A 13,669-nucleotide genomic window follows, 5' to 3' on the forward strand; every position below is an offset into this window, starting at 1 on the left:
AGCAACGGTTTCCTCTTTTGCTAGAAAGGTATAATAAAGTACTCCCATTGCTGCTCACTTTTAGAATGTCAATCAAACTGGCAGGTGCCTCTGGCATGTTCTAAGCAACGTGAATTTATGAAACTTAGTTGTCAGAAACCACATGTACCTGCAGTAATGGTCAGTTTTACACCTGTCGAGTAGCTGAATGAATGCAAAATGTGAAACTGGAGTAAATGCAGCTGGGCAGGTGACGGACACAAGAGTTCTGTCAACGGGTGGCTGAAACCTTCACAAATCTCGGTTGCAGGCTCTTCATTTTACTGATAATTAGAAACAGGAGTGGGAGTAGGCCATATGGCCCCTCAAGCCTGCTCACGGTGCAATGGCCAAATTCAGAGAGGCGGTCTCGGCTTTAGAGGAGTCAATGTTAGCCATGAAGCGCCCCCATATGCAAATGGAATGGTCCTGGAGTACAATACCAGTTCAAATCAGTCTCTCAATTTACTCTAACAATTTTCTGTTGTTATTTCTCAATTTACTCTACTGTGGGGTTTTACCGGTCCTGGCATTTGGGGGCCGGGGGGGGGGGGGGGGAGAAAGAGGGGATGTGGTTGGAGATGTCTCAAGCCATAGGTTCAATAAGTAACCATGGTCCCCAAAAGCCAACCTTGCAGTCATTTGTCCTGTTCAAGTAAATGAACCTACAAACCATGTGCATTGAACTAAGGCCCTGGTATAAAGCTGACTTTTCTCAGTGACACATTTTCTGATTATATCTCTGATGTACTTTGGGTAAGTGCAATTTTTTGTTGCAGCTATATTGTCAGTGTGATTCCACCCCGCCCCACCGCCCCCCCCACCCTCAATCATTTCTATTGCATTTTATTTTCCATTTGAGTGTTTACATGGAAAATCTACAGAATAAAGTAAAAGAGAGAAGTGTGATCTACAGGAAAAGTCTGGGAACTCTGCTCAGTTCTTTCTGAGCGGCCAAGGACATGGCGTGATCTTATGTTAAAACATACAAGATGCATCAGAAAGTTAATCATGTGTAATGTTTCACAAAAAATTTATTTCAACCATAAAATAAGACATACATTTTTAAAAATCTGTACAATTGGTGGATCTGTGCAGTACAGTAGGAAGACGTCGATACAAACAAAAAGGCTGCAAAAATGGTACAGGTACAATAAAATCAAGAACATCGTCAAAAACCTAGATTGTTCAAGCTGCAAGTGTTTCTAGGGGAAAGCTAAGGAGTTCATAAGACAACAAATCTTACTGGCTGAGAAGTGACCACCATGCAGCACTAAATAATTTAAATGGTCGAGAGCAGCTATACTTTTATAGACATTACAGTACTTCACAATTTTGATATCCCAACATGCCTTGTAGGAAGGCCAAAAAAAATATCTTTAGTAGAAATATTTCGTACAAAGAGTGCATGAGAGTTAAACTAGCTTGTCACGTCGAGACAAGATTGCAACATTCCAAATTCTAACCAGTTTTATTTTTTTTTAAATGCCATTAAGATATTCTATGAATTTTAATTTTATGTCATGCTTAAATAATAAATAATGAAAATTCATAGTTGTAACAAACCCTATTAAGCTTGAACAATTAAACTCAAGTGACCTGGGCTAGCCTGCAGCTTCTAGGTTCTACTGGTTAATAAAAGATACTGAATTTGCCAGTTTTAATCCTCCTGTGGCATCTTTACTTTGAATCTATTTACATTTGGCTTTAAATATGAAAATATTTGTTAAACTTTTATAAACTGTACATTTTTTCAAAAACTATATATATTGCAAGAGTTTTTTTTGTTGTAAAAATGCTGTTTCTTTTTTCCTGATAAATATACACATCAGGCAATTGAGACCTGAAGTATTCAAGAAAGTTATTTTTAAAATTTTTATTTTTTTTAAAATGTGCTAAATTCTCTTCAGTGAAATGGCAGCATTTTTTTTTGCAGGTCGAGTCCAAAGTGGTGTAAGCCAGCTCCTTGGCGTCCTGCTCTTTTCCGTTGCTGTATTTGCTGGTTTAAATACTCTTTGGTTGAAATTCCACTCTGAGGAACCAAGGGATGCAGTTTTAGCAGCATGTGCAGTATTTTTGCAATTTTTATACTGACTGATGACATCCATTTTCAAGTTGCCTTGTGCGTATTTTCTCTCTGTACTCAATTAATTAATCAGTCATTTGTGTGTATTTCTTTAAACACCCCGCCAACCCCCCCCCCCAGCCCATTACTATGGCTCTAAGCCGTAATATAATTGTTCACTGTTCTTCATTTCTGTCGGACCAACACCACTTGTAGTACAGTGAAAGCTGCCACTTTCCTAAACAGGTGATTTGAAGTCCTCTGGGAGTCTGTTTTGCCAACAAAGCTATACTCAGACATGGCAAGAAGACCACTTGCAGTTGGGTACATGTGCTGACCCCACTTTAATGTCTGCTCTCAGAATGTCAGTAACTTTTAAGTGCAAACTCGAAACAAGTCTGAGTTTTTCTAACTTTTTCCTCCCCCAAAGAATACTGGTAATAAAAAGAAATGTTCTATCTTACTTCCAATGCCCTTAATATTCAGTTTTAAAAATGAACGACATTAAAAGCTTTTTTACTGTGCATGTTACCAAGCAAATGATATTCAAAGAGTTAATACCAGAAAGTTCAGTGACCCTTTTCACTATTATGAGCTGGCCTGAAGTTAATTTAGCTAATTCTGCTGAAATTTTGTTGAGGACCTAAAGCTGTTCTGACATATCTGTTGCATGGGCTATCTATAAGTAAAAGGCCTGTGAACACTTGGGAGATTGGTCCAAGTATGTTGACACAGCTGCAACAGTCTTCTTTCTTGGAAAAAAACAGTTCTGGAATGTAGGGAAACAGACTTGAACTAGTGTAGTGACATCAATGGCAGCTAATTCAGCTGAGCAGGTGTGAAAAAGAAAATATCAAGAAATAGGGGCGCCCTCTTTCAAAGAGCAGGTAGTGAAAAACAAAAGAGTTTAAAATCCTTTGGAACTCTCCATAAACAATATCTTGACATTTTAACATCTAAATTTGACCTCTCCGTAGTTCTCACCTCTGCATAGCTTCATTCAGATGAGCCACAGATCCTCCAAAAAAGGTTCTGAGGGCCAGTACCATAGAGCTTGCTCACTGGGTGGGTTGCTTCTACTTCAGTCTGATGTGAGCTAGTTTACGGCAGCAAATCATCCAACATAACGTCAGAGAAATCCAGCAGTGTGGCTCAGGTTTGTTTAGTACAAGTGCTACACCATTGGTTAATTGCTGGACTCCCAGCCAACGTGGTTGAAGTTCCAAGTCTCAGGGCAGTACTGCCCATTACCACCATCAACCACGTCTCATTTGCTATTAATTAGTGTTTCAAGAGAGCAGTTCCATCTTGTGTGGGTTGGCCGGGGGTGGGGAGGGGGGGAGATTGGTGAAAGAAAGGGCAAGGTGGAGGAATTACTTTCCATCACCTCGCCACACTCAAGTCACAGCACCTGCACCGTTAACAGCTGGGATGTCTGCGTGCCAAATTGTTCTACCTCTCAACTGAGAGGGGATGTGGGGCAGCGAGAGGCTGATGAATGAGAAAGATGACAGATTTTCTTTAATTGTTTAAAGTGAAAGATTGTTCTCAGCAAACTCAGGTATTAGCTTTGAGAGCGGTGGGGGAGCAGGGGAGAAAAAGCATCTCAACATCTATGGTTGTGGAATAGCCAGCCATGCTCGCCTATTATCATTAGTTCAACGTGACTAAGATTTACTTCCTTCCACAGTTTTGGAAAATGACAACCATATCGTGTGAGAACAATGGCCAAAGATATCTTAATGTACTTAAAGTCTTTCTGATTAATAGTGGAACTATGAACTTCAGAGTCAGTGTGGCAATCAGTCAAAGTATTTGTACATGGGTCACTACTATCGAGAACTAAGTCAGCCCGTTCTTTGGAAACTAAAATAGGTCAATTTTAAGAACTAGCAGAAAAAAAAAACAAACCAAGTTCTAATTGATGGTATTAAAAAAAAACACAGGAATCATAAATACTGATTTTTTTGTTCACAATAAATCAATAAAAGAAAACCTATAAAATAAATATTATTTAAGCTGCAGCTTCACTTATTAACAGCAAGACCTTTGTCTATGAAATCATTCTGCAGTGGTCACTGTTCTTTCAGGTATTTAGTTAAACCATTCAGAGCAGATGAAAACCTCTTAGGTCTACAAGTTTCTATTGAAAGCCATCTTGTTCGGCGTAGATAATGTTATCAGGTTAACTTACATCCATCCAGTCTTTCCTGCAAGTTCAAGTTTTGCCATACGTTTTATGTACGCTACTGCATACGATATTATGTGCCTCCTCGTCACGTTGGAAATTATTATTAGGGCTTTGTTTACAAGAACTGATTTCCTGCTGTCTGTCTCCACAAGAAGAACCTGTGTAACAGTTTCTTTGCGCAAAGCCTAACTTCAACAGTACCCTTCTTGGTTTGCTGTTCCGGGCACAGTTAAGCACAATATATGCTTTGACGGATACGCTCTTTTAAAAAATAAAAGATACTTTTAGGTGTTAGATTTCGGATTCTCGCCTCAGCGGGCGAGGCTCTAATGGAACAGTGGCCTGATTATGGTCCGTGTTAGTTTGCGTCTCTATGCTCGGACTCTCTGGTGTGCCGCTCTCACTCCCGTCGTCGTCTTTGTTCATGAGGGCCACCTCGTTCTCATAGCAGAAAGTGTTCGGTGTGGAGAGTATGTATTTCTTCTCTGCCAAGTCCCTGGCACTACAAAGAGGTGTATTAGGCACCTCATAGGTTTTGTGAAAACGTGAATAGTCAACTTTGTAGTAGTTCTTCTCCTCAAAGAGCACTGGCTCAAATCGGTGACCCCAGAGAATTTCACTGGCGAGATATGAGCTACGACACTGCGTGGTCATTGCTGTAGCCTCCACCATTCCTTCAAGAATCACGACTATTTCAAAGTCTGCATTGTCCAGATCCGGTTTGCTCAAATCATAGAAAGGACTGTCTTCATCAATTTCATGTACTATTGTAATAGGGGACACCAGAAATATTCTATCTATTCCACTATCAAAGCCTACATTGACATCTACTTGATCCAAGGGTATGTATTCACCCTCTGGTGTTATTCTAGATTTAAGCAGCTGGGCTCGTACATGGGCCTCCACCAGATGGCTTTTGCGTAGATTTCCAACTCGCCACATTAAGCAGAGCTTTCCATCTCTCATAGCGATCACAGCATTGTCACTGAAGACGAGAGTTTCATTTCTCTTTTTCGGTTTGGCCATCTTCGCCATGACAGCGCCAATGATGAAAGCATCAATGATGCAGCCCACAATGGACTGAAAGACCACTATGAACACGGCTATGGGGCACTCTTCTGTCACACAGCGAAAGCCATACCCAATAGTGGTCTGGGTCTCAATTGAGAATAGAAATGCAGCTGTAAAGCTTTTCACCTCAGAAACACATGGTTTATGCCCTCCTTTATAATTATTATTGTCCAAGTCACCATGCATCAGTGCAATAAGCCAAAACATGCAACCAAACAACAGCCAGGACAAGATGAAGGACAGGCAGAAGATGACCAGCATCCACCGCCAGCGGATGTCCACACATGTTGTGAAGATGTCCGACAAGTAGCGTTGCCCCTTCTCACTCATATTTACAAACTGAACGTTGCAATGGCCATCTTTCTTCACAAATCTACTCCGGCACTGCTGCCTGGTGTGTATTTTGCTTTTGCCATTGCCATAGCCATTGGCAACTGCCATCGTAGCCAGTTTCATTCCGTCTTCCTCTGAAGACACAATGCTATAGCGGTTGGCACGCACGCTGCCCATTGCCAACGCCTGGGACTGCTGCGTTTCTACTTTGGGATACAGTCTTGAAAATTTCTGGAACAGCCTTTGAAGAAACAGTTTTGAACGTTCTAGAAGAACACACCACGTCTGCGAAAGTAGATCTCCACAGGTATCCTTGGTTCCACCAAGAAGTCTCCTATGTAGATGAGCACTTGGCTATCCAAGAATCTACTGTAATTTAGAACTCATTAGAGTATGATCTGTTAAAAGAAACAAAAATCACATTTACTATCAAATAAGATCATAGCATTACAATCACTTTAGAAAGTTTAAACAATCCAAGTAATTTACAGAATGTTACTATAATGAAATGGTAAAGAAAACCAAAAGGGATAATTAAGGTTTGCATACTAATCTCCAGCTAAAAGAGAGATCAGGCCCAAGTCTTGATAATCAAAATACTAAAGTAATTTGTTAAATTCTAATGCAGATTAGAATTCTTGTCCCAGTCTGGTTTATTGATGATTAAGAATGGAAATTACACTGTTACATCAATGCAAGGGCAGCCAAAATATTTACAGCACATGTTAAATTAGGACATTAGTTGTAATGGATCAATGTGATCCAATTACTGTAACTTGAACACAATCCAACATTGGGTAGCAATAGGTGCATACAACAGTCTAAACTTTTGGGCTTAAAAACGATTGAACCACCTTCCATCAGATTTACCATCAAAGCCCAGTGATGTATTACAAGTTGGACTGTGAAATGTTGAAATGGCAACATTATAGTTTCTCAAAGTGTTTGAACCTGACATTTTTGTTTTATCTTGCATGAGATTAAAATGAGCTTAAGTACAAATAAGCACCTCAGTCTAATTATACGCAGCTAACAATACAAGTGACGTAGTAATACGCTTTCTCATTTCTTTCAGTTTGAAATGACCTATGAGGAGACTGAGATAAATCTAGTTCTACTCTAATGTGCCACATATTCAGCAGCTCCTCATAATTATTATTAATATATAAACACAGTTCACAACTGGATAGAGTATTTTAGTAAAAGCAATGCTGTTTTACACAGCAGATTGTTAAATAAGTCAGTTAATGTTTATACGAGTGTACGATTTTACCATGATTGCAGAACAACTCCGAACCACAATAAAAGAATACCAATGAAATACAGTAATGCAACTAATTTTAGATCTCAGCACATTAGGCCCGCAGTGTTTTAGAATGTTGTGTCTGGAACCAATGATCACTTTGGACTCAACTCAGACCCTCTTGCTGCTTTCATTAACCTTTTTTCCCCTCTCCCTCCCCTTGAGTCATCAGTATTGAGGAAATGGTAACTGTAAGTTTTACAATTAAAGCAAGTGAGAAAGCTTACAAACCTACTTACATAAACAGAGGTGTATGAATTGCACATATCAGTTTTATTTTTAAAACCAAAATATGACTGAGTGCACCTGCTAATGAAACTTGACAAATCTGGATCCATCTAGGATAGAGAGCTGGGAATGTGCTAGAGAGAACAACGCAAACTAGGAATGTGCTACAAGGAAGTAATAGGTTAAGTGGTTCAAATTTATATTTTAAACTAACAGTATGAACCTCATGTTGTTAATATCATCTGATGAGACAGATACATTCATATCATCAGCTGTGGCCAAATTGCTATTTGCCCTCTCGGATGGATGTAAAAGATCCCATGGCACTATTCAAAGAAGGGCCAGGGAGCTCTCCCAGTGTCATCGTCAGCATCTATCCCTCAAACAACAATATTAAAACAGATTATCTGGTCATTTCTCTCATTATTGTTTGTGGTACATTGCTGCGTGCAAATTGGCCGTCACATTTCCTACTTTAAAATAGGGACATTTCAAAAATATTTAATTGACTGAAGTGCTTTGGGATGTCCCAAGGTCACGAAAGGTGCTATATAAATGCAATCTGGTGTTTCTGCCACTGTTACCTTGCCCAGGTATTAAGTAGTCTTTGCTTCCTGACATCAGTCCTGAACTTTGCTTTAACAGTTTTTACCTGATGTTGCCTTCGCCTGCAATCATGGCTTAACTTAAAATGTGCTCAAGATTGTCCCTTCCTATTCCATTTAGTATCCTATAAACTTATTTAATGTCCCCTCTCATTCTCCATTCAAGGTTGAAGACTCCAGATTTCTTTTATAACTTCCCCACCCCCAACCCCGCCCCTCACCCAATAACTCTGTCCTCTGACACTAGGGATCAGCCACCTGCACCAAGGCTTCGATATTTCCCTTGTACTTTAGTGGCTGGCATACAATCAGAACTCACAGCGAGGTCTGATCAAAGCACTCACTGTACAGCTTCAGCAGGATGGCTCAGATTTATACTTTTTTGGACTTGATAAAATAGTTGTGATTCTATTTTCTTCTGTTGCATCACAATGACTGAATCACTATTGCTCCCAGATCTCCATCAACCTCTCCCCAGCTAGTTTGACATCAGTGATTTAATGAGCCCCCTGTTCCCCTTCCAGTGTGTGAAACACTCTGCATCTTGCCAGTTTTCCTTGCAAAAGTTTTTCTTGGTCCTTCACTTGCTTAGTCAGCCTCGACTGCCGCACCACCTCCCTTCTTTCTCCCCCCCCCACCCCCCCCCCAAGCCTTCTCCCTCCCAGTTTAGGTTATCTACATATATAGAATCATACAGCTCAGCCCACTGTGCCTGTGTCTGTTCTTTGAAAGAGCTATCCAATTAGTCCCACCCCACTATTCTTTCCCATAGCCCTGCAAATTCTTTTAAGTATTTATCCAATTCCCTTTTGAAAGTTATTATTGAATCTGCTTCCACCACCCTTTCAGGCAGTGCATTCCAGACCATAACTTGCTACGTAAAAAAATCAACCCCCCTGGATTATTTTTGCCAATTATCTTAAATCTGTGTCCTCTAGTTACCGACCCTCCTGCCAGTGGAAACAGAATTAGAAATGTGTGCATTAGAAACAGGGAGGAGACCAGGTCTTGCATTCCACTCAAATCACCTGCCTACCTCGACATCACTCCTTTAACCAGTACCCCCTTCTTTTCTTTCAGCCAATTCCTTATCCACTTCCGAGTTTTACCCATGATACCCACTGCCTTATACAACAAACATTAGGAACAGCAGAAAAGGGGACACAATCGGGAAGAGAGCAAAAGCATATGGGGATGAGACCGGCAGGGAAAAAAGTCAAACATGGAAAGGGAATCAAGGAAAAAGATAAATAGTGAGAGGATGAGAGCGCAAAAAGAGACACCACCATTTACAAAGAGCAAACTCTGATATCTGTTAATTTCATATTTTTGAATTGAGAAATGTGTATGCCATTCCCATACTAATGCTTTGCACAGGGCTAATTCCATTGCACTAATATACACTATTCTGATCATTGTAGAACTTTACTTAACTCACAGTCAAGCACACGTATAACAATATGGATTCCGATTAATACCTGGCTTTGTACTCAGTGGCAAGCCTACCTGCTGAATTTGCAATGCAAAGCAAGCCAGCTTGGTTAGCAGGACACAGCAGTCAGGAGTTCCTCACAGCCCTGAACACTGAAGAGCCTGGATGCATGTGCATATAAGACAAGCCAGCCCATGCGCAGTAAGGGTCTTACTCATCATGCAAAGCTGAAGATATTGTACATAGGACATGTTTTGTGCTGCTCTGCTATAGAAGCAGCTACAGTCTGCATTGCCACCTCCAGGCATTAGTTTCCCACAGGTAGACAGGAGAGCAGGCCCTCAAACAGCAGTTTTTCAAGCAAAGCCGTTCAAATGTTACTCTCGTCACCCACCGTCAGCAAGAAGAACTCTTTGGCACAGCCTTTCCACACTGTCTCACCCGCACAATAGTGCCTTCCACCGCACCAGCATCAATTTGCCACTTTCTGCCTCAGTTGTCCTAAGTGTCTCTCTGGTGAGTCTGCCAATTCTGTGCAAATTTTGGGTGGCTTTGTGCTGTGGGTCTGTACCTACCAGACACTGCATTAAAACTGACCAAGTTCAAGCTGTAGGATCAGCAAGGAAAGGAATCCCATCAGTCTGGGTTGGACTCAAACCCAGGTCCCAGAGGTAGTGGCACTATGCCAATTCACTGCGCCATCAAGCTTTCTTGCTGCTCTCTCCCTCTGCCCAAACCCATATCCTACTCTCTCTATATCTCTCTCTGGAGCCCACTTCCTGGTTGCCATTTCTAAAACCAGTTTGCCGCTCTTTCACACTACTTATATTTCAAACGTTCCTTGTGCTCTCTCTATGCCTATTCATTCTCAAACTCGCTCACTCTCTCCCTATCTTTCTTTTCTAACTGTTTCAAGCCTTTCCCCCTGGCATTCTATCGCAGTCTCCATTCTCTGTCTCTGTAGCTCTCTCTCACACTTTGACATCTCTCTCTCCCTCACTCACACACACACACACTCGTCTTCCTGTTTACCTCTTCATCACCAGCGTTGCCTCGTCTGAACCCTATCATTATTTCCCATTAGCGTTTTCACAATCTAGTGCTAGGATCTTGCTGGAAAGAAGTGGTGGAAAGAAAGTTAAAATGCCATCTAGTGAAGCAATTGTCACGCGGCTCTGTGGCCACCCCCTTACTGCACACCAGCAAAACTAGAAGGAAATTGACTTTTATGAGAAAAAGGAACTAAAATAGCAAACGTAGGCATTTTTCTCTGAACACAGAACTCGCTAAAGCAAAATATTTTAATATTAATAGTATCGGCCTCTGTGTTCCAGTTGTCACGTTGTTGCAGTTCAAATGTTAACGTCCTACCCAGCATTGCTGCCGTCTACTTTATGGCACAAATTGTAGAATTTCATCGAGTGCGTTTGGAAGCTGGTTTCCCATTCCCATCTGTTTCATCGTATGTTGCTGATTCCTACCCGCGTCCAAAGCTGAACCAGCAGCAGTCAGCTTTTCAGTGTTTCCCTGCTATGAGGACAGGTCAATGCCAATCTCTCCCTGCTAGAAGGGCAGTGCCTTTTCGCAAATCCGATTTTGCCCTTTCCCGTTGTGCAAGGCCAATACTTGTCCCAGCTCCCCGATGGCTGTCTCACCATCTGATATCAGCCCCCCGGGCCGGGCCGGAGTTAGGCTCTGACGGTGTAGCAGCAGCCAGCAAGCTCTGGCAGTCAGCGCGGATGGCGCTCAGGGCTGCATTTCCCCAGCTGACGCCATTGATTTGCTGTCATGCACTTGTTGCTCCAGAACCAATTACAGCAACCGCACCAACAACCGTCCGGACATCAGTGACAGCCCGCGAGCAAACCGCAGCATGAATACTGGGCACAGGGAGGCTGCCGAGAGAGACACGGGGAGGGAGGAGAGGCTGGAGAGTAGGAAGAAAGAGGGTAAAGGATGAAGGGCATAAAACTGGAAGTTCTGGGGTGGAAAGTAGGAAGATTGAGGGTAGAGGGTATGGGTAGAGGGTGTGGGTGGAGGGTATGGGTGGAGGGCAGAGGGTGTGGGTGGAGGGTATGGAGCAGGAGGGTAGAGGGTATGGGTGGCGGGTGTGGGTGGAGGGTGTGGAGCAGGGGGCAGAGGGTATGGGTGGCGGGTGTGGAGCAGGGGGCAGAGGGTATGGGTGGCGGGTGTGGGCAGGGGGCAGAGGGTATGGGTGGCGGGTGTGGGCAGGGGCAGAGGGTATGTGTGGCGGGTATGGGTGGCGGGTGTGGGTGGAGGGTATGGGTGGCGGGTGTGGAGCAGGGGGCAGAGGGTATGGGTGGAGGGTAGAGGGTGTGGGTGGCGGGTGTGGGTGGCGGGTGTGGGTGGCGGGTGTGGGGTGTGGGCAGGGGGCAGAGGGTATGGGTGGTGGGTATGAGACTGGGAAGTATGCGGCCCAGTCTGGGGTTGTGCGTTGTGCTGGACGAGTTGTTAATCGCCGGGTGACTCATATCCAACCGCCCAGCTCCGACTTCTGGTCCGGATCCATTCGGTACCTTGTTGCAACCTTTGCACCAGTCCCCTCTCACGCACAAGTGTTATTTGGCAGACAAGCTCAGCTGCCTCGGCTAGACTTGGAATTCTGAACGCCAAATTCGTATTTTAAAAAAAATCACGAAACATCAATGTAAATATAAAACTTTACAAAATAATAAAAGGACTTGGGGTTGGTTTGAGAATCCACGATGCACTGAAGTAAGTGGCCGAGTCCTCGCCAACTGAATTAGCTTGAACTTGTATTGATTCACGTGCCCCCGGTCTAACCGCCCCATGGACTGTCGGTCGTGGACGTGAAGCGTTACCACAGTCTACAAAAAAGCTGCTTGAATGACTCACTTCACTCGTGAGAACAGGGAGAGAGAAAGAAAACCTCCTCTTCGGATTGACGAGACCGGTTATGCGAAGATATTTCAGCCGCGGGACAGTTTCCCCTCCCATTTTGTGATGCCACTTTCAAAATATTATTTTGCTATTAACGCCCTTGAAAATTCCGAACTTCCTACTTCAGCTGCCAATTTTTGTTGTTGCTGGCAGATCAGAGCTCAGAGACAGCCCAAACCCCAGCGCTGCTCCGTCCGTTTAACATGGACTGAACTGACTGGCGAGCTGCGAGCAAGGACTATACCGCTCTATCGTAGGGGGGGGGGGGGGTTGCAAATAAAACACATTTAAACACAATGGGACTGTCCTGTCAACACTTTCTGTTTTATAAACAAACCGGGTTCTAAAAGACAAAACAAAATGTTTTTATAAAATGAATCGTGCAGCGTCTTTTCAATCCAATCTCCCCTCCCCAGCCGTAAAACCATCTCATTTCAAACACTCACAATCTGGGCAATCAGCTGCTGACTTCAACGCTCAGTGAAGCGAAACCGGTAGTCGAAATGCATCGAACTGATGCAACAACGCCGCCGCTCGCCAGGTCGTTTCCCCCGAGAGAGAGGGGAAGGGGGGTGGGTGGAGACATTTTTGCACTCATCCAGCCCCCACCCCCAAATTCTTAACACATTGCAATATCTAGCATACAGCCCCCCCCCCCCCTCCCAATTACAGCATTCAACCGCTTTGCATTCATCCAAAAAGCTGCCAAGAAAAAGCCTCTGGTGTCATTAGTGACAGCAAGTCCCACACATCAGTGGCCGGGTAGAAGAAAAGACTGATCTTAATCCTGGTTACCTGTTCAATGTTTGCAGCGAGTGTGTAATTTCAGATCCAGCGGTTGTACCTGTACTAGTCCGGAGGTAGCAGAAACTTTTTTGTTGTTGGGGTGGGGGCGTGTTCGGTACGTGTGTATATATATATACATATATTATATATATATATGTCCTGCCCTGTTGCGGTCTGTGTCTCATCTGATTCTGACACCACTCAGTTCTCTCACAAAGATATAAAGCGCGCCGGCTGGGACAGCAGCCCCGCCCCTAACACACCTTCCCACCAATCGGCCGGCGGCCGGCATGACTGACAGCTCGCTCCACCAATCGCCGATAAAGCCCTCAGTTGGCCCCTCCTCGCCGTCTCTGTCGCGTCGATTTCAACTGTTCGAAACTGACAATTGCACTTGCCAAGTAGCTGGCGCAAACTCCCAGTCATACACACACACACAAATATATATATGTGTATCTATATATTTATATATTTATATATATAAGAGCCGGGGCAAGAGCCACATGGCGAGGAATGAAAACAAAATAGATGAAATCGCTTGCTTCAGTTTAGTTTACTATTAAAACAGGTTCAGTTCTCCATTAGTTGTGCCCCTTGTAAAAAAAAAAGGGGGGCACTTTTGTTCGGGTTTTTGTTTGATGACATTGGGGGCAATCCAGTGTCTCCTAAGAATTTTATTAGCAAAGGCTCCAGTTAGTTGTGAAAAGTGTCCCTG

At 43.3% G+C, this 13,669-nt stretch overlaps 1 protein-coding gene across 3 annotated transcripts; it reads right to left on the reverse strand.

Annotated features, from left to right (window-relative positions):
* Nucleotides 1-1,034: 1,034 nt before the first annotated feature.
* kcnj2a (potassium inwardly rectifying channel subfamily J member 2a) lies at nucleotides 1,035-13,144 on the reverse strand. 3 transcript variants are annotated; one of them, XR_015073143.1, is made up of 3 exons: nucleotides 12,964-13,144; nucleotides 4,278-6,076; nucleotides 1,035-2,050 (listed from the first exon to the last, which is right to left on the reverse strand). XR_015073143.1 is itself a non-coding variant. In XM_085963746.1 (2 exons), exon 2 carries the CDS (start codon nucleotides 5,853-5,855, stop codon nucleotides 4,566-4,568), a length of 1,290 nt encoding a protein of 429 aa, XP_085819872.1. In that variant the 5' UTR covers nucleotides 5,856-6,076; nucleotides 12,964-13,144; the 3' UTR covers nucleotides 1,035-4,565. The 3 variants fall into 3 exon arrangements, 2 of the variants coding, with proteins under 2 accessions (XP_085819872.1, XP_085819873.1); XM_085963746.1 differs by having other exon boundaries at nucleotides 1,035-6,076; XM_085963747.1 differs by lacking the exon at nucleotides 12,964-13,144 and adding an exon at nucleotides 10,618-12,372 and having other exon boundaries at nucleotides 1,035-6,076.
* Nucleotides 13,145-13,669: the final 525 nt, after the last annotated feature.

The sequence above is a fragment of the Somniosus microcephalus genome, chromosome 21 (assembly GCF_052327205.1).
Source record: "Somniosus microcephalus isolate GS21.2 chromosome 21, FLI_Smic_1.0, whole genome shotgun sequence".
NCBI lineage: Eukaryota > Metazoa > Chordata > Chondrichthyes > Squaliformes > Somniosidae > Somniosus > Somniosus microcephalus.